This window comes from Podarcis bocagei (assembly GCF_964188305.1).
Source record: "Podarcis bocagei genome assembly, chromosome: Z".
Taxonomy (NCBI): Eukaryota; Metazoa; Chordata; class Lepidosauria; order Squamata; family Lacertidae; genus Podarcis; species Podarcis bocagei.
In genome coordinates this window covers 4,132,734-4,153,568 of record NC_138140.1, presented here as the reverse complement: position 1 = coordinate 4,153,568, position 20,835 = coordinate 4,132,734, and the positions used below count along the sequence as shown (strand labels likewise).

General features: G+C 46.6%; 2 protein-coding genes across 6 annotated transcripts in view; one reads left to right on the top strand and one right to left on the bottom strand.

The window, feature by feature from the left end:
* The window catches only part of ENG (endoglin), a 52,571-nt gene extending 50,048 nt beyond the window's left edge, over positions 1–2,523 (top strand). For all 3 annotated transcript variants that reach the window (XM_081179746.1, XM_081179745.1, XM_081179747.1), the window contains one exon: positions 365–2,523. In XM_081179746.1, coding sequence (XP_081035872.1) covers positions 365–483 — 119 coding nt within the window. In that variant the 3' untranslated portion in view covers positions 484–2,523. The remainder of the gene's footprint in view (positions 1–364) is intronic.
* Positions 2,524–6,944: 4,421 nt separating this feature from the next.
* The window catches only part of FPGS (folylpolyglutamate synthase), a 49,757-nt gene continuing 35,866 nt past the window's right edge, over positions 6,945–20,835 (bottom strand). For all 3 annotated transcript variants that reach the window (XM_081179753.1, XM_081179751.1, XM_081179752.1), the window contains exons 11-15: positions 18,554–18,655; positions 16,539–16,689; positions 16,250–16,325; positions 12,752–12,818; positions 6,945–10,186 (exon numbers count right to left, since the gene is read on the bottom strand). In XM_081179753.1, coding sequence (XP_081035879.1) covers positions 9,750–10,186; positions 12,752–12,818; positions 16,250–16,325; positions 16,539–16,689; positions 18,554–18,655 — 833 coding nt within the window. In that variant the 3' untranslated portion in view covers positions 6,945–9,749. The remainder of the gene's footprint in view (positions 10,187–12,751; positions 12,819–16,249; positions 16,326–16,538; positions 16,690–18,553; positions 18,656–20,835) is intronic.

Genomic DNA, 20,835 nt, shown 5'->3' with positions numbered 1-20,835 from the left:
TTATTATCTTTGCTCTCTCACATTCCTTCGCTCCTTTCCCACCATTCCTCCAAGTACAGCAACATCTTGTTGGAACCCAGAATGATTTCTTAATCTCTGTAAAAGAGCCAAGAGAAATCATGAAATGTTTGTCTTCCTTTTCAATTAGCTGGGCCAAGATCTCCCCGCCTTCTTGGGAAAAGGAGGCCTTAGACAACAAGGGGGATTAATCTCTGCATTGCGAGGGTGATGGCTGGTCCAAATAAGGAAGTGCCACCATGTGTTTTCTGTCCCCTTGTCAACCCCTAGTCAGGCCAGCTGTAGAGCATCCCTTTCACACCCCATCCCTCTTAACATGTTTCGCAACTTGGTGATTGAATTCCAGGTCCGATGGCCAAGATGCAACCGGTCTCAGCAAACCCTCCAGCCTCAGAGAGCAGCAGCACCAACCACAGCATCGGCAGCACTCAGAGCACCCCCTGTTCCACCAGCAGCATGGCATAGCGGGCCCCCAAACGAAGGACTGGGCACAACTGACTCTCGACACCTCCTTGTGGGCAGTGTCAGAACAGCGGACAAGTTGAACTCCTCTGGGTCAGGCACAGGAAAAGCCTTTATGAAAAGAGCTGAAAACAAGCAAAGAGGTTTCATGGTTTCCCCCCTCCCCATCCCAAAGCTCCTAATACTCAGGGGTAACTATTTTCAGCCAGCACTTTAAACCAACTCCTTGGACAGCCATCAAGATCTCCAAGAGAAGCAGAGCAATCACACAAGTAAAGACATCTGGCCTGTACCTCATGCGGTGCGAGAGTAGCCAGCCTCTGGCTGCAAAGGTTGCAAACCTATCCCAGGAAAACCAGTGTCTACCCAGAACCATACAGTGTGAGCAAGTTGATCAACAAACAGAATGTAGCATGCCTTTGGTTTTAGAAGCTGGTTGTTCAATACCTGTGATTAAGGGGCTGAGAAATTTGGGCAAGGAAGCTGTTGGCCCATCGTCAACCTGGGGTCTGGGTGGAGACACTTCTTAATAGCTTCCAAAAATAAAAGGAAAGGCAAGACAGGAACCAGTTTCTGAACAGGCTTCAGGGAGGGCTACCATTGTTGCTTAAGCTACCACCTCTGCCCATAATCTCAAATTGCATACAAGTGCAAAACTGGGAGTCTTACACATCCACAAGACTCAGTATAAGAACCTTCTGAGGGACAAGTAGAGCCAGTAAATTTGTCCCACCATCTTCTGATGAGGAAGTAGGTGGAGAGAAGTTTGGACCAAGTAGGGAGAGGGAGGTAGCACTGCCTTTTACCAAAACAAAGGGCAAGGAGTCCGGACCCTTTCTATTCCAAAGTATAGATATAGATATAAATATAAATAATTATACATAGAATATGTTTTGTAATCATGTATACAAGGAAATAATTCTGTGTCTAATCACTTATTGATGTGTTTTATGATATTGAGATGTGGGGCAATTTGTGAAAAGACTTCTGTAACATTTTGCTGAGCTGAGTGCTTGACCCAATACAGGTCAGAAATTGGAAGAAAAGCAGCCCAGTACATTTAGACTGACAGGCAGAGCCTTCATTGGGATGTGCAGAGTGGGGATCAAACAGGTTTAGCTTCACCAGCACAGGAAGAAGGCTGTGGGTAGGAGGAGCTTTGCACAAATTGAACCGCAGAGTTATGGATGAATAGTTGCTGCAAGGCTGCAGTCCTAGGAACATTGGAAGCTGCTGTATACCAGGTCAGACCAGGGACAAGCTCAGTCTAAAATGACAGGCAGCAGCTCTCCCGGGGTTCAGGCAAGGATCTCCCCCAGTCCTACCTGGAGATGCCAGGGGTCTTTCTGCATGCAAAGCAGGTGCTCTGCCACTCAGCTGTGGGAATTTATCGGCCAGTGGAACCTGACCTCGATATCCCCCTCCCCAAATTCACATTTCTCCAGATGCAGTCCTCAAGCCCAGTAATTTGTAGAAAGAGGCATACATTAGGGTAGAAAGTGCACTAGAAAGCATAGGGAAAATAACCTACAGAAGAAGTACTAGGGAAAATAACCTACAGAAGTATATTCAGTTAGGGGGAAATGTTTTGCAAAAATGTGTATATTTGGAGAAATTCACACTAAAATGCTGATGGGGTTTTCACGGCCTTCTTTAATATTAAAAAAATGCAGACATGTTGAAATGTGGAGAACTGAGCTTCAGAGTGGGGTTGGAGGGGGAGCACGGAGAGAAAACAGAACGGTCAGATCTGCCCAGCAGGCAGCAGGGAAGGGCTCTGTTGCAGTCATGTGCTCTGTTAGCAAGCCTCCTGGGCCACATACACCCAGGAGAGCTGCTTAGAGCACAGAATGCAAGCCCAAGAGACATTGTGAGACCTTCTGCAGGGTGGTCAAAGGAAGCCCCTTCCTCAGCAACCCAGGCAACATCAAGGCCAGTTATTCCACCAATGAAGGGGTCTACCTGTGTTTTGGTCTGTAAATATTTCTGTGTAGAACAAACCTGTAAGCTCAGTGATTGTATAAATATATATTACATGTTGAATTTGAGTTGTCACAGATCATCTTTATCTGCGGAGCACCTGTGCCATTAATTTGCCTAAGCCTCAAATAGAAACATTTCTAAAGATGGATTACGCTGTATAGATTTCCATGCTTTTTCACTTCGCTTCGCTTTCAGTTCCTATGTCAGTTTCCCATCTCATTCAAATATCTTTTGTGTTTCCTAAAAAGCTGTCTAATATCATAGCATATATTATTGAGACTGCCGCTTTTGTGTCATGGCTAGGCCTATTACATAGCAAGTCAAAAGGTGTCAATGGTCTCAAGCCCTCACCCCTTCATTCCAGATACTTTGCAAAAGTGCGTAGTTGGAACCAGTTGGAACCAGGACTATTTTATGCCTTTCAGCTTTGTCACCATGGCTAGATCTAAACCGCTATAAAAGACTCTCTGAAAATGCTCTGCAAAAAACAGTTGTAAAGTTACAATTGAAAATATAATTGAGTTGCGATTTCAGCCCTACAACGCCATCTGGTGTCACAGTGTCATAAGGGATTTATATTGCTGTATTTTGACTAATGTAGCTGAGTCCCAGGTCCTCTATTAAAATTGCTTTACCTTTTACAAACACACCTCTAATTCTATAGAAAACATTTGTTTCAAGATCTACAAATTGGTTAAATTTGTGTGTTTAAATAAGGGCTGATCTAGCAGAGGCAGCAGTGGTGATGGAGCCAATACTGAGTTCCAAGTCCACCAATGCCACCAATGATACTTTTAAAAATGGGTTGCCTGCGTTTTCTCATTCCATGTGAGACAGCTCGTCTCTGGGAAATTTCCCTTAAAATTATCTTTTGGTGACATGGGACCACCACATGCCTTGCAAAGATAAATTCTTTAAGCTCACCATTATGTTGGGAAGACTCTGGAGAATGAGGTTCCTATTTTCATGTTTGGTGGAGTTTACCTTGGTCCACACATTTTGCAAAAAAGTTTTTTATCTGACCTCCAAAATCACAAAGCAGTCTATCCCTCCTAATTTGGCACTTGCCTTATCATCACTAGACTTGACCCGCAATTCTACTCTTAAAGCTAAATAATTAATTTCCTTTCTGTTCACAGCAACTAGACAAGTTGTTGCCCAACGACAGAAGGAAACCTTCAATATACCCAGAGAAGCTTTGGTTATTAACATCTGGAGCACTGCTCTAACAAAACATCTCAAAAACCATAGATGAGTAATCAAGAGCATCTCCAAAAAAGATACCTTTGACATGATCTGGCCTCCCTTTTTCTCTTTTATTGAAGAGGAACAGGATATTTTAATGCCAGCATCATCACAGAGGTGTCTGTGGCGGGGATGTATTGATTGAAAATGTCTAGCCAACCAGATCAGAAGTTGGTTTCCTAGTGAGGATATTCAGCAAATAAATGTTATTAATTTAATTAAAAGGTCAAAAAAGAATAGGAACATTTCTGTCTGTCTTCCATAGTGGGTGTCCCTTATGCCAGGGTGATCCAGGAGCCTGGATTCTTTTCTGGATATTGTAATCAAACAGCGGGATTCTCTGGCCAGGCAAAGCCATAGCTATGGGTGAAGCCTCCAGAGGGGCACCATTGAGACTCCAGCCTCTGTGTGTGTGCCAATCTGGGTATTTCACCTGGGGGAAATAAGCCTAGTTTCACCCCTGGGCCAGGTTTCCTATCTCATTGCTCACTGGATGGCCTTGATTCCCGCCATTCACACACACACTCTCCACTTAATCATAATAATGTATCTCACAGGGCTGCCGCGAGGATCAAATGGGGAGGAGAACCTTGTGTAATACCCTGAACTCCTTGGAGGAAAAGTGGGACATGCATAAATAAATTTATCTGACTAGGGATGCAACAAGGCCCTAATTTCCATTCTGGCCCATGTCCATTCATGCAGCGCTGTTTCCATTCTGCCACACTTCTAACAAAAACTGTCCACTGAGGCAGAATTTTACACAATTCATTCCACTATTCCACACCATTGGTCTCGATGCAAAGGAAGTGTAATTCAAATGGGGTGGATGTGTCTCTATTTATGTATCACTTTTGGACTGAAAAACGGGCAATGAATGCTAATAATATTTGCTAGATTGATTTCCATCCTGTCTGGGAGACTCAGGAATCAAGAAGATAATGACTTTAAAAGAGAATGGGGAAAATTCATAACTTAGGAGACCATTGTAAACGAAACCATTGTAGCTGGACTTTAAAAATAACTTATAAAGAAACGAAATATAGGGATAATTTAGAGAGATGAAAACTGTGGAGAACGTAATGATATGTAGTCTTAGGGAAATTATTTTAAGGACTCATGCAGGGAATGGGGGGAAGTCACGAGATTCATATATGGCTATGTTAAAAGTTTTTTCTTGCTTATTATTTTAAATTTGTTCTTGTAAAAACTAATAAAAATATTTTAAAAGAAAGAAAAAAGATTGATTTCCATCCTGGACATGGGACAAGTAAACATTGGGAATGTCTACTTCTATAGCTTGGTCTGTAGAGCCTGAGAGTCTTAATCTCATGGTTACGGGCTCAAGCCCCACACTGGGCAAAAAGATGCTTGCATTGCAGGGGGTTGGGCTAGATGACCCTCAAGATCACTTCCAACTCTCCAATTCTATGATTCAATTATTCTCAGACATCTTTACCTCTGACTGGCAGTCAATCTCCAGGGTCTCAGGCAGAGAATCACCTGCAACCAGGAATTCCAGACTGAACCTGGGACCTTCTAGATGTAAGACGGGCCCCCTTTCTGGAAGCCAATGGGGTGATGTTATTATCCAGATGTGGTAATTGAGAACATGTCTTTGCACAGACAGCGCTTCAGGTGTTTGAAGTGTATGCTCATGCTTTCATACACACTAGAAGAATCACAGCAACACCTAGTGACCATTCAAAGCTTTGCAAGTCGAAGTGCATTTAAAACCGCTGGCTGTTCCAGTCCAGGAAGTGATGGAAGGAAGCACACCCTAGTTTTAATAAACTGAAGCAGCACAGTTAATAATGGCTGCATATCTTGTGGGTTGCTTATAAGTTCATGTGTTATTTTTTTTCTCATGCAAAGTGGGTGAAACTCTAAACACAAAACCTCTTTGCAATGGCGTCTCCTTGCATCTCCTTCCCCAACTGCACAGCAGAGAGCAGAAAGGTTCAGGCTGGCTAAGTGCTGCTTTCCCAGGGCATCCTAGGGAGAACATACTACTGAAGCCGATATCTGTAGCTAGAGATTGAATATTCTGTTCACCAGCTGGTGACAGGAGGGTTCAATCCTGCTCAGTTTGACTGTGTATGTGTCCTTTTAGGGAACAGTCACGTGAAACCAAAGTTCAGTCCAGGGCTGTTCAAAAGCCCTTTTACAAACAGCCCATTGCTCTTCCTGCCTGACACCTTGTCTCTCAATGGCCCTGTATTGCTCTGCATAGGTCAAGATGGTGCTCTCTCCACCGGACTCAGGTGAAGGCAGGATCCCGCCCCCTCCCCTGGAATCAGTGCAATTCAGTTCAGGATTCAGGCTTTGGCCAGACCTAGTGCACAGCCCTAGGAAGGCTGTTTGTACTTGAACTTGGGACATCCAGGTGAATGACTTGGGGCCAATCAAACCTTAACCTATCTAACATGTACACAACCTTCAGAGCCACCAGAGTTGTAGAAGGCAGAGATATATATGGGGGCGGGGGAGAGAATGATCATCTAAGGGGGCACCACAACTGGGTGCTGGCTGCCTGTCCCCATATCCAAATAGCCTGGATAGTCTTGGCAAGTCTCCCTGGACTGAAAATGCTTTCATGGCCAAGTCAGCGAATGGCAAAACAACAGCTACCCAGGACTTGGTCCTGGAGGAACATGCTGACCTGGCTTGTATTACAGAGACCTGGCTGCATGAAGCAGAGCAGGGGCATTAATGTCTCTCTTAGCCTTGCCCACCAGGGTTCTTTGTACAGCAGAAGCCAAAATTTGGAGGGGGGAAAGAGGTGGAGTTGCAAGCGTCTATCGTGATTGCATCCCCCTGACCAGGTGTCCTCTGCCACAGCCTGCTGGGTTCAAGAGTGTATCTGAAGATGGGTGGCCAGGACAGAATAGGGATCCTGTTGAGTGTAGCACCCACCCCACTGCTCAACAGTTTCCTTTTCTGAGCTAGCCAGGGTGGCCTGGGAGTTAGTGCTGGAGCCCCTCTGGCTTGTTATACTGGGGGGTGGGCTTTAACATTCAATATGAGGCTCCCCTGTCACGAGTGGCTCAGGACTTCATGTCTGCCATGACAATCATGGGTCTTTCCCAAGTAATTTCTGGCCCTGCTCATAGTACAGGGCACGCTCTGGACTTGGGTTTTGGTGACCTGATGAGTGGAGAAACTCTCTTTAGTTCCGTTGTCCTGTCAGATCTCACGGTGCTCCAAGGGCAGAGAAACAGACACAAACTGCAGAGTTCTAGTATGTCAGTTCTTTATTCAAAGCACCTGTTCCTGACTCGACATACGTCTGGCAGAAACAACATTTTTATTATTCCAAGACACACACACACAAAGTCAGGTTTTTTGTTTTTGTTTTTATAAAGGAACAAACAAGTCAAGAAACTTGAAAAACAGTTACAAGATTTAAAATCCAGTTTTAAAAGTGTTTCTTAAGAACTATCCATTTAAGTTTCCTCCCCCTTTAGGTGGGGTTGGGGAAGAGGGGTGGAAAGCTCTCTGTTTGTATCGGAAAGCAGTACAATAACTAAAAAAGCAGGTGATCACTATTTGTAATGTGCTCTATGAAGGTTGAGAGATTACTGGACCACCACCTTCAACAGGAATTCAGAACCAGGTTGAATTTCGGTTAGAACTAGTTTTGAGTCTTTCTAGAACGCACACAGCTAAAAGGAGGGAAGAGACTTGCTTGGTCGTAAAGTAACAAAGGATGTGGGCAGTGAGCAGATCACGCTGCTCAGGACAGATGCCCCAAACCTGCTGCTCACGGCACTGGACCCATTGTATTGGCTGAGTGGATCCCGGACAAGAACCACCAGGGGGAAATGCTCTAAGAACTCTGAAGTGCAGTACCATGGACAAAATCAGGATAAATAAATCTCGTACCCAGCTCCTGCAACTCTAGCAGGTGATGCTTTCTGCTGCATATCTGGCTCCATGAGAGCAGGGGTGGGGACACAAGGCATGAATGTTAACATCAAAAGGTGGGGATGTTCTCCAGAAGGATACGCTAGCAAAAATCTGGAGGATTATTGCTAGTTCCCAGGGGGTGGGGTTTACTAATTTCTCAGATAGTTATGCCCATTAATTTCAACAAGTCTACTTTAAGTAGGACAAATGTTGAATATAACTCGTTTGTTTCGTATCGCAAGCAGAGAGTAACCATTTTGAAAGAGCCCCCACTGCCACCCTGAGAAGTCTGTTTTGTGTTTCCCCCCTTCTGCTTCTGCTACCACCCCAAGAGTTTCCCAGTGGCATATTTATTCTCACCCTGCAGGCAGATGTCAAAATCAAGCAGATTCCAAACAGATGTGCATATCCATCCATCCAGCAAGGAACAGGACCCGAAGCCAGATCATAAGACTCAGGAATGAAGGAGGGGCTTGACTGAAAGGCCTCCATCGAAAGCATTCCCATGCAAGGAAAGCTAAGACATCAGGGAGATGGTGGAAAACTTCTCTCTGAATATTCAAGGGTGGTACAACCCAAAGATTTTCAAATATGAATCAAATATTATTATTTTTGAAGTCAAAGTCTGCATGAAGCAGTACCCCCTCCCTGAAGCTGCTTTGCACACAATGGAGTCCAGTGCCCCACCCCCCAGAAAAAAATTCTGGGCCTTTCCTTTTTTGTTCGCTGTGTGCAATTTGATGGCAGGTGGAAAGTGGTCCTCCAATTGTTGCTAGACTACAAATGCCAGCATCCCTGAGCCACTGGGCATGCAGGGTGGAGCGGATAAAGGCTGGGAATCCAACCAGCACCAGGAGAGCCAAAAGGCCCCCACTCTGCTCCCTTTCCAGTGCAACCAGAGAAAGCACAAAGACTGCAGCTGTGCCTCTGAAACCAAGCAACAGTAGATGGCTTGCAGCATTCACAGCATAAAACCTCTCATTTCAAACACTTAGCCCTGCTCTCCAAGAGGTGTATTTTAAAAAGATGATGAAGAAAAAGGTTGCTCCGTCAAGTCATCAGGCAGTCATTGCTCTGCACTTTGTGACTGGACAGCACACACACAGGAGCACAGTGGTTCTCTCTTCCCACTCCACTCCAAAGAGACAGGCACTTGTATCTCCAGCACACCCTCTGGGAAGCCATCTCTGGCCATCTCATGATCCCCAGCCCCTTAACTGCCAACATCAACTGCATGGGTCAGGGTAGCCTCCCGTATGGACCAGGATTTGGGGGTGTGATGTGCAGATGCACCTAACTCTGCACAAGTCAATCACTTTGGCCTCACAGCTTGCTCTCCGGGGGACACTGAATGGCTTTCTCAGAAGCCAACAGCAAGGTCAGGAGTTCCTCGCTCAAGAGGAATTGTTTAGAACCGAAAAAACCAACACAGTGTTTTAAAACCGTACCAAAATGCTGAGTTGATACCCAGTACTCCAGAAGGAGAGATGATGAGGTGGTGAAGGAAAGAGGCTAACAGTAAGATTCTTTTCTAAAGGCACATTGCAAGCGTCATCAGTTAAAGGCTACCAGCCATGCATTTGACTTGGTCAGACCAGTAGAGATGACAACAAAGAGCCAGCAAACCAGTGAGGACTCACACTGTGCTTGTCCCAGGATGGTGGCTGGGGGGCAGGCGGGTGAGCTCTGCTTTGTAGTGGATGGGGGCTTTGTCTGCAGCAGCCACGCACAAAGAAGCAAGCAGGGGGTGAGGGAAGAGAGGAAGATTTCCAAATTGGGGAGAAAGAAGAGGAATCTCCTTCTCTGGGTGGTGGGCTGGTGGCCATTTCCCCCACCTGTAGAACTTCAGTGCTGGGGTGGGGTGAGAATTCTGGCACCTAGAATGTTGCTGGAGGCGGCATCTTCTTTGCATAGCATGTCTGACCAGGAGGATTCCATATTGTTCAGGTGTCAAGCCATGTTCCTCAGGGGGGAAAATTTAAGGAGGAATTAGAGGTTCCATGGACTCAGGAGGCAGCCCGCCATCTGCATGCTGCAGTGAAATCAGTGTGAAGGCATGATCCAGCTTCCCAATGGCATTTCAAGTAGGCAGCAAACCCAGGCCTCAAGAGAGGGGTGTCCAACAGCACCCTCTACTCCGAAAGAGATGGGTTGAGCAGCTTTAAGACACCGCCCACCAGGTGCAAGCTCCCGGTCACCAGGACCTGGATGGTGGCCGCTTCCTTGAGCAAGACAGCCCCGCTGCTGGCTGCAGGGTGAGGGTGGAGCCCCCGGGATGCTGGAGGCTGGAAGTGAGGGTCCCTGCCCTGTGTGATCCACTGCAAGGCCTTGGAAATGCAAGGGAAGACCAAGGAGTTGGCGTTGAGTGGGCGTGCTGAGGGTGGGAAGAAGAGCTGGGGGCCGTGCAGGGGGGCCTGCTTCAGCCACCCAGCCACCCCTTCCACTTCTGGCGAGGCAGACAGCCAGGGGTCCGTGCCCTCTTTCGCCTCCATCAGGCGGTTCCAGTGGCTCTGGTTCTGCAGGCAACGGGTCAGGACATTCTCCAGGGTGACATTGAAGTTCTGCTGATCTGGAAGGCCAAACACAACAACCATTTTGAAAAGAATAGAAAGAAGAGGGGGTGGAGTCACAGGGATGCCAGAGCCACTCACCCGCCCAGCCCCACACTAACACGGCTTCGGGGCAGCCTCCCTTGGATGGTTGGCCAAAGTAGTACCTTGGTTTACAGATGCTTCAGGTTACATACGCTTCAAGTTACAGACTCCGCTAACCCAGAAATAGTACCTCGGGTTAAGAACTTTGCTTCAGGATGAGAACAGAAATTGTGCTCTGGCGGCGCGGCGGCAGCAGGAGGCCCCGTTAGCTAAAGTGGTGCTTCAGGTTAAGAACAGTTTCAGGTTAAGAACGGACCTCTGGAACGAATTAAGTTCTTAACCTGAGGTACCACTGTATAGTGATTAGAGTACTGGATTAGGACCTGGGAGAGACTGGAGTTCACATCCCTACTAGGCCATGAAGCTCACTGTGTGTGACCTTGTGGGGCAGTCACTGCATCTCAGCCTCACCTACCTCACAGGGCTGTTGTTCAGATTGAAAGGGGGTAACCCTGCAGGCCGCTTGGGGCTGCTTGGAGAAAAAGGTGAGGTGCAATAAATAACTAAATAAATTCTCACGTCACCTTCCCTACCTGGGCCAGCACTGACTAGTGGGCGAAACCACTTGCCTGTCAATCACCTGACTTAGCAATAGGACCCGGTGACCTTTCACCTGCACAGGGCTCTTCAAGCACCAGTGGTCAGCTGCGCCTGCTTCCGGTAGGAAGCTACACCTCCACCTGTTCCTGAACTGGACGCCATATGATGTGAGGGTCTTTGACAGGTGGGCACGGCTTGGGTGAAATAGCCTTGGAAAGGCCAAACAAGGAGGCATGGTGGGCTTCATTGGCCCTGGAGATCCTACCCTCCAACAGAAACTGAGGTGAGCTCTTATTTATGGGGAAGGGCCATAGCTCAGTGGCACAGCATGTGCACTGCATGCCACAAGGTCTCAAGTTCAGCCAACCCTGGCATGGAAGGTTCAAGTAGCTGGTGTCTCTGTCCAAGACCCTGGAGAGCTGCTGCCAAACAGAGTATGGGCTAGACAGACAAATGGCTCTTTTGTTTGTGTGTTGTGTGTGTGTGTGTGTGTGTGTGTGTGTGTGTGTGTGTGTGTGTGTTTAGGGCAGCACAGATGGTCCCCCACCTAAATTTTATCTTCTCAGCAGCCAGCAAGTTAGGCTCAAAGATAGCAACTGGCCTAAAGAGCTTCGTGGCTGAGTAGGGTTTCGAACCCTGGTCTCAAAGCCTTTGGCATTTCTAGCCACTACAGCACACTCTGCACGGCCAAAGGTACAGCACTCCACTAGTTGCTCTGTGGCACCTGGAAACCTTTCAGCGCAGCCCCATCTTTTACCTGCCCCACACCTGGATGTCACTGCCTGTTTAAGGCAGAATAAAAAAATTCCTTCCAGTAGCACCTTAAAGACCAACTAAGTTAGTTCTTGGTATGAGCTTTCGTGTGCATGCACACTTCTTCAGATGCACACGAAAGCTCATACCAAGAACTAACTTAGTTGGTCTTTAAGGTGCTACTGGAAGGAATTTTTTTATTTTGACTATGGCAGACCAACACGGCTACCTATCTGTGTCTAAGGCAGGTGGGTGTGGCCTGGCTGGCGAAATGCAGAGGGCTGAGGGGCAGTATTTGGCCTACAGGCCGAAGGTCCACCACCACTGCCCTGCGGATCAGTAAGGATAGGACCCACTGCTTAGCCTGCAGAAAACAAGGTAACCCATTTCTCTCTCAGACAGGTCACTTTTCCCATCCTAGATTTCCTAGACAGACTGATTATATTTCTATAATCCCGAAGTGGCTTACAAACAATAAATGATAACAACATGCTAGAATGTAATAGAACATCACAAATACAGTGTAAATCATATGCCATAATAAACAAGCCATCGGCAAAACAATTACAATCTATAAAACACTGATAATAATAATAATAATAATAATAATAATAATAATAATAATAATAATAATAATAATAATAATAATAATTTATTTATACCCCGCCCATCTGGCTGGGTTTCCCCAGCCACTCTGGGAGGCTTCCAACTGAATATTAAAAACAGTACAGCTTCAAACATTAAAAACTTCCCTAAAGAGGGCTCCCTAAAGTTAACAAAGCAACAACTAAAAAATAAGTAAATTAAAGCAAAAGTCATATTGTATGATTCCCAAATCAATACAGCATTAAAACCCTGCACACTTAAGCTAATGAAAACCAATGAGGGGCATTTGCAGTTATTTAAATAGGAGTGGGAGAGAGATTATAATTATAGCCAGAATTCAGAGCAAAGAAGGTCTACCTTTGGCCCTCCAGATGTCGCTGGAGTACAACTCCCATCAGCTCCTGGCCAGGGGTGATAGGAGCTGCACCTCAACATCTAGAATCATAGAGTTGGAAGGGAGCCAAGGGTCATCTAGCCCAACCCCCTGAAATGCAGAGGCCAAAGGTCCCCACAACTGATCTAGCCCAACTCCATGGGGCCATATTTCATTAGCGATTTACCAACCCTGCCCTGTGACCGACCTGCATTTCCCACGGTGGACACTTCGGTGAAATTGGGGCAGAAAACGGCATAGTCAAACTGGCAAGGCTGAAAATGTAAGAGGAATAAAGATTATAAAAGCAGCCACTGCACTGATTCACACCTGTGAGGGAGAAAGCAAAAGTTGAGTCTGGCTTGGACTGTACCACAGCATGTCTTATGTCTCAGTGAACCCCAGTATATACAAAGCAGGGGTAGGGAAACTGTGGCCCCCCAGGTGTTGCTGAATGCCAGCCCCCAGCAGCTCCTGCTACCATGGCCAATGGTCAGAGATGGTGAAGCTGCATTACACAACATCTGGAGGGCTACAGGTTCCCCACCCCGAACAAACCTTTACATGTGGAAACACAGCATGTCAGGAATAAAGTTTCCTTACTTATTTATTAAATTTATTAGTCACTCTTTTCTTTTTGTTTGCCACAGCAACTCAAAGTGACTTACCATATTTTAAGCAAAAACCCAAACCCAAATGCATTAAGACCACCATTTTAAAAAATCCTTAAAAGATCCAGCAGAGGAAACACCGCCCAGAATAACTAAGGAGATAGTACAAGAATACTTGGCTAGTTTAGATGTATTCAAGTCTCCAGGGCCAGATGAACCGCACCCAAGAGTATTAAAAGAACTAGCAGAGGTAATCTCAGAACCACTGGCAGTCATCTTTGAGAATTCCTGGAGAACAGGCAAAGTCCCGGCAGACTGGAGGAGGGCAAATGTTGTCCCTATTTTCAAAAAGGGGGAAAGAGAGGACCCAAATAATTATCGCCCAGTCAGTCTGACATCAATACCAGGGAAGATTCTGGAGCAGATCATTAAGCAAACAGTCTGTGAGCACCTAGAAAGGAATGCTGTGATCACCAATAGTCAGCATGGATTTCTGAAAAATAAGTCATGTCAGACTAACCTGATCTCTTTTTTTGACAGAATTACAAGCCTGGTAGATGAAGGGAATGCAGTGGATGTAGCCTACCTTGATTTCAGCAAGGCATTTGACAAGGTGCCCCATGATATTCTTGTAAAGAAGCTGGTAAAATGCGGTCTTGACTATGCTACCACTCAGTGGATTTGTAACTGGCTGACTGACCGAACCCAAAGGGTTCTCATCAATGGTTCCTCTTCATCCTGGAGAAGAGTGACTAGTGGGGCGCCACAGGGTTCTGTCTTGGGCCCGGTCTTATTCAACATCTTTATCAATGACTTGGATGATGGACTCAAGGGCATCCTGATCAAATTTGCAGATGACACCAAACTGGGAGGGGTGGCTAACACCCCAGAGGACAGGATCACACTTCAAAGCGACCTTGACAGATTAGAGAACTGGGCAAAAACAAACAAGATGAATTTTAACAGGGAGAAATGTAAGGTATTGCACTTGGGCAAAAAAAATGAGAGGCACAAATACAAGATGGGGGACACCTGGCTTGAGAGCAGTACATGTGAAAAGGATCTAGGAGTCTTGGTTGACCACAAACTTGACATGAGCCAACAGTGTGACGCGGCAGCTAAAAAAGCCAATGCAATTCTGGGCTGTATCAATAGGAGTATAGCATCTAGATCAAGGGAAGTAATAGTGCCACTGTATTCTGCTCTGGTCAGACCTCACCTGGAGTACTGTGTCCAGTTCTGGGCACCACAGTTCAAGAAGGACACTGACAAACTGGAACGTGTCCAGAGGAGGGCAACCAAAATGGTCAAAGGCCTGGAAACGATGCCTTATGAGGAACGGCTAAGGGAGCTGGGCATGTTTAGCCTGGAGAAGAGGAGGTTAAGGGGTGATATGATAGCCATGTTCAAATATATAAAAGGATGTCACATAGAGGAGGGAGAAAGGTTGTTTTCTGCTGCTCCAGAGAAGCGGACACGGAGCAATGGATCCAAACTACAAGAAAGAAGATTCCACCTAAACATTAGGAAGAACTTCCTGACAGTAAGAGCTGTTTGACAGTGGAATTTGCTGCCAAGGAGTGTGGTGGGGTCTCCTTCTTTGGAGGTCTTTAAGCAGAGGCTTGACAACCATATGTCAGGAGTGCTCTGATGGTGTTTCCTGCTTGGCAGGGGGTTGGACTCGATGGCCCTTGTGGTCTCTTCCAACTCTATGATTCTATGATTCTATCCCACCTGTGCAAAAAAGCCATAGACCCGATGAAAGATGCATGTTTTTGTCTGGCACTTAAATATATGTACTAATGGCACCAGGCAGGCCTCCATTGGAGAACATTACATAAATGGGGAGCCACCACTGAAAAGGCTTGTTTTCATGTTGCCAACCTACAAGCAGACCTCCATATGTGCCTACAGGGGGCACATAAGAAAAGAGGTAGTCTTTGAGGCATCAGGGTCCTGAGCCGCATACAACTTTATAGATAAAAACCAGCACTTTTGAACTGGGCCTGGAAACTAATCAACAGCCAGTGCAGTTTGCCCAGTGAGCAACCTGGCTGCTGAATCCTGCACCAGCTGAAGGAAAGGTTGTAAATGTAAGGGTGTAAATAATGATTGGGGGATGCGGGTGGTGCTGTGGTGTATACCACTGAGCTTTGGGCTTGCCAATTGGAAGATTGGCGGTTCGAATCCCCACGACAGGGTAAGCTCCCATTGTTCGGTCCCTGCTCCTGCCAACCTAGCAGTTCGAAAGCACGTCAAAGTGGAAGTAGATCAATAGGTACCGCTCCGGTGGGAAGGCAAATGGTGTTTCTGTGCGCTGCTCTGGTTTCACCAGAAGCAGATTAGTCATGCTGGCCACATGACCTGGAAAAACTGTCTGCAGACAAATGCTGGCTCCCTCGGCCTATAGAGCAAGATGAGCGTGCAACCCCAGAGTCGTCTGCGACTGGACTTAGCTGTCAGGGGTCCTTAACCTTTAAATAATGATAGAAGCATTTCAGCTGAAACACTTGGAAGCCAGTTATGATGGAGGCCAGCCCTATGACCCTCAGGAGGAAGTTCCACACATGAGGGGGACACCTCTTATAAGGCCCCATCTCTGGTGCAGCCTTCACCGTCTTGGTTTACAACTCCTATCAGTCCCAAAACATCTCAAGGGCACCAGCTTGGCAATGGCTGCATTGGCATTTTCAAATCTAACTGACTGGCCAGAAAGCAGAGCCTCTAAAGGGGTAGGTCGGGTTGAGAAAACCCCATTTGTGGAATGTTTTCCTCAAGGAGTCGTGGCTGAGGGCACACTTTATGTCCTTTTGCCACCAGGGAAGCATATACTGCACTGTATTATTTCCCAGACGATTCAGTGTCAGCAGAGCTCTTACATTTATTCTGCACATAAGCTGATGAATTTCATTTTCCCCTGCTGCTTTAATGGCTGCTGATCTTTGTTTCTAAATTCTATTCCAAATCATTTAATATTACTATTATTATTTTTGTAATGGTTTGATGGTTGTCCTGAAAGCCATGTTAAAGCAGAGTGAGGCACTTCCCCCCCCTCCTATTTTTTAAGGGGGAGGGAAGCAAACAAGAAAACTCACCAGCAGCAGCTTAAGCAGAGCGGCAGTATCACGATCGCCTGTCACGTTGAAGAGGAGCACCCGGACTTCAGAACCGCTGCAAATGCAAGGAAAGAGTCAGGTCTCATTATCTATTCACCACCACCCCAGCTCAGTGGAAGAGACACTCAGAAGGCCAGAAGATCTCACAAGGTATAGGGACGGCCACCAACTTGTTTAAAAGAGGATCAGACAAATTTATTCAGGATAAGGCTATTCTAAGCAGTAGAGGCTCAGAATGGAAAGAGACCCCAGCCAAACCCTCGCTTACTCCGCAGGCTTCTCCTCATTCAGAGCAGCTTTGCGAAACCAGCGGACGCAGGCCTGTATACTGCTGGTGGTGTGGGCCCCATCGATGTACCACGTCACGGGACCATGGTGCAGCACCTGGTTTCGACCAAGCCACACGGCTTCCTGCAGCCCTGGAGAGCAAAACAGAGAGAGGTGGAGGCTAAGCAGGAACAATGCCCTGTACAACAAGACCTACAAAGGCCTTTATTTTTATCTGCTGCTACGTTCACATCTTCCCCATTTCCCCCGAGGAAAGGAGTACATGATGAGACAGAAAAATAAACTACTGTATTTTTCGCTCTGTAAGACGCACCAGACCACAAGACGCACCTAGTTTTTGGAGGAGGAAAACAAGAAAAAAAAATATTCTGAAGCCAGAACAGCAAGAGGGATCGCTGCGGAGTGAAAGCAGAAATCCCTCTTGCTGTTCTGGCTTTTGGGATAGCCGCGCAGCCTGCATTCGCTCCATAAGACGCACACACATTTCCCCTTACTTTTTAGGAGGCAAAAAGTGAGTCTTATAGAGCAAAAAATATGGTAAAAAACCCAGCCTTTCACTCCAGAGAGGACCCAAAGCCATTTGCTACCAGTGCAATAACAAAACACTAAGTCATAAAAAAATGTATAAATCACACACCCATAAAACGTTAGTAAATTATTAACAATCACAGAAATCAGGGTGCTAAAAATCAGGGCATTAATAGTCTGGGAATGTACTAGTGAATAGATGTTTCCAACAGAGGCTGGAAGCACCAAAAAGTTTGTGGCGCATGAGCTCCTGAGAGGAAGTTGTTTCATAGCAAAGGTGAGGAGTCTTTGCCGCCTCAGCCTGGACTGGTCCATGACAGCTGAGCACGCCCAGTTCCCCTACACCCAACAGGATATTTGACATTAAGTGTGGTGCAAATAAAAAACCTGGTCCAGCTGAAAGGAGTTTTGCAGGAACCGCTAAGCAGATGACCGACCGGCAGTGCCTGCAAAGTCCCATTCAAAGTGCTCCGCAAGACAGTCATTCGTTCATTAATTTTATCTCTATACCACTTTTCCACACACAAAAATCATGCTCAGCGGCCTACAACAAAGAAACAAACACTACAAAAAACAATTTCGTAACAACAAAGCAACATACAAAATACAAAAAAATTCTTTTCAATACTATGCCTCCTCGGTCAGCTGGACAAAAACCACTAAAGTAACAAAGGTTCACAGCTAGACCTATTTTAGCATATTACAGCCACCATTCCTTGAGTGCAAAATCTGGATCAAGCAGTGTAGAGGTTGTTTCTTACAGGTTTTCCTTCATAACATTAGGACCAGAAAATGAGCTTTAAAAGTCAACCAGCCAGTCACACAAAAAATACAAAATCCTTTAAAAAAATCTGTGTCTGTGTGTGGATAACCTGTGGTCCTCCAGATGTTGTTGAACTACAACAGCCATCATCCCTGAGCATTGGCCATGCTGGTTGGGTCAGGTGAGAGTTGGGAATCCAACACCATCCGGAGGGGCTGCAAGTTCGCCACCGTGGCGCTAACTGTGGCTGCTGGAGACTGGGAAAAGCACGTACTCTGCACTCTTCCTCCTTTGTCTAATGTGGGAACTGACTAAACAGAGGCAGAACAAACCAAGACAGGAATCGCTACCTCAAAAGCATGAATTGTTGGTTTCCTCAAGTTCTGAGGGAAGGTAAGCCATAATTCTTGCTGCGACCTTGAGCAATTAAATATTTTTGAATTCATTCTTTTCGTATCATGCCTTGCCTTCCGCATCCATCTGCGTGGGAGCTGCCTCCTTTGAGGTAATTGACAGGAAAGCCAAGGAGGCTAAACGTGTCTACGCTGTTGTTTAGTTTATGCGAAAGCAAAATGTTCACACTGGGTCAAACTATCGCTTGCCAAAAGTCAAAGGCAACAGCAGTGTGAGGGAAAACAGCCAAGAGAAAGGCCCGTGACCCCCTTTTTTAGAGCACTGGAGGAGCTAAGAGAGGAGAAACTCACCTTTCAGCATGGCTTCTCCTGGCTTGAAGACAGGGGCCAATGGTGGAGATCTCTTTGCCGGCAGCTCTGAGCTCAACCAGGGGGCCTTCAGCTCACCAATATCTGTCCAGACACAGAAAAAGCCACCCTCTTCTCTGTTAGTGAACACTTAAGTGTTTGATGCAATCCTAATTTTTTAAAATTCATTTATTTATATCCCAAAGCCTTCAGCACAAACACGCTAATGAGAAAGACAAAAACAGCAATCGAGGGCAGCAGATGAGGCTATCACTAAATTAATAGAGTTTATATCTTGAGCCCCATTTAAGTCACTGTTAAAAAGATATTTTTAAAAATCAGCAAGGAGGAGGTCTTTGAGAGGCACAAAACTCTACAAAAACTCCAAACTTTCGCACTCTAGCTCTCAGAACCAGTGAAGGCAGTGAAAGTCCTGTGTGAGTGTCTGAAGGCGGATGGATGGCAGCTGATTGAGGTTGAATCCAGACAACACAGAAGTACTGTTTTGGGGCGACAAGGGGCGGGAGGGTGCGGAGGACTCCCTGGTCCTGAATGGGGCAACTGTGCCCCTGAAGGACCAGATGCGCAGCCTGGGAGTCATTTTGGACTCACAGCTGTCCATGGAGGCGCAGGTCAATTCTGTGTCCAGGGCAGCTGTCTACCAGCTCCATCTGGTATGCAGGCTGAGACCCTGCCTGCCTGTGGACTGTCTCACCAGAGTGGTGCATTCTCTAATTTTTAATGTCTGACATTTTATTATGCTTTTAATATTCTGCTGGGAGCCACCCAGAGTGGCTAGGGAAACCCAGCCAGAGGGGTGGGGTATAAATAATAAATTATTGTTATTATTATTATATCAAACTTAACCACTTTAAAGCATTTGTGATTAAAACAGAAAAAGTAGGACCTAAATCTTTAAAATTAAAGGCATTACCTTTATAACAACCTTGCAAAGCGGACTGATATCAGTTAGCCCTCTTCCCAACTACAGCCCCAAGGAAAGTTAGTTTCCAACACATCCAACTATCTTCACATGTGGATGGTGCCAGTCCCAATAACCAACTTATGTAAGACCACGTGCTCTGGGGAGGCAGGCTAATGTAATGCCAGATGTCTCTACTTGCTGGACCAAACTGGGCTTAAGACCCTGACACAGCCCCCTCCACATGGTTTTAATTTCAAAATTAAAACACAACAATGTCAAGATAATAAGTCAAATTTACACATAACTGAGTGAGGACCATATGGGGCTGCCTTATTCGGGTGAGACCGCTTGCCCATCCTGCCCTGTATGTAGTCAGCATTTACTGACAGTGGCTCTCAAGGGTTTCAAACAGAGAATTATTTCCCAGCCTTACCTGGAGATGACAGGGATCGAGCCTGTGATCTTCCGCATGCCCAGACACTGAAGAACAGAAGCAGTGATGGGTGGTGTCTGTTAGAGCTGGTAGGGTGGAAGGCAGGGAGACAAACAGCAGGTGGCGCCACAGCCAACTAGTCTTAGTTTGCCCCCATTCTCCTCCTGCTCCGTTCTACAAGGTGCAACACCGAGACTAAAGGGGAGGAGGCTTGCTGTCAGCACCAAGCCCTGGCCTCAATGAGTAGGAAAGCAGGCAGATGGGTGCTGGCCGAGAGCAGACTAAGGTTGTGGGGCGTGGCCCTGCTTGCCTAGCCTCCAGTGGCCAGAAGAGAAGCATACACTCTGGTGTCTAAGGACAAGCTGAGGAGCCTGGTTGCTGGATCAGGCCATAGACCCATCTACTCCAGCACCCAGTTCTCACAGTGGCCAAACAGATGCTTCAATGTGAAGTCTGTGAGCGGAGCCAGAACACAATAGCGCTTTCTCCACTTGCAATCTCTGGTAGCCAGGGGTCACTGGGAGGCTACGTGCCCTTCACTCCCAGGAAGAATAAGACCAACCAATGGCCACCACTCCAAAAGGAGAAGCTCACTTGCTCCCTCCCTGTCTGAAAAAAACACTCAGCTCCAATTGCCCCAGGGACTGTAGGAGCAAGCCTGGGCAGTGCGTACGGAGGTCCTGGGATGCCCAGACGACACGAACCCCCCTCGGCCTCGCTGATATGGTCCAAAGGAAAGGGAAGCATATGGCCCCCACTTGGCTGCAGTGTTGCCAAAAGGAGGTGTACAAGGGGCCGTCCAACCATCTTATGGACTCCACTCTGGATTTGTGTAGGGTGTACTCCTTAGCCTTTTCTTCTCCTGAAGATGTCCCGCAAGGCTGTGGAAGTTTAGGGTCAGAGTTTTCCTCCTCCTATATGGGCTAC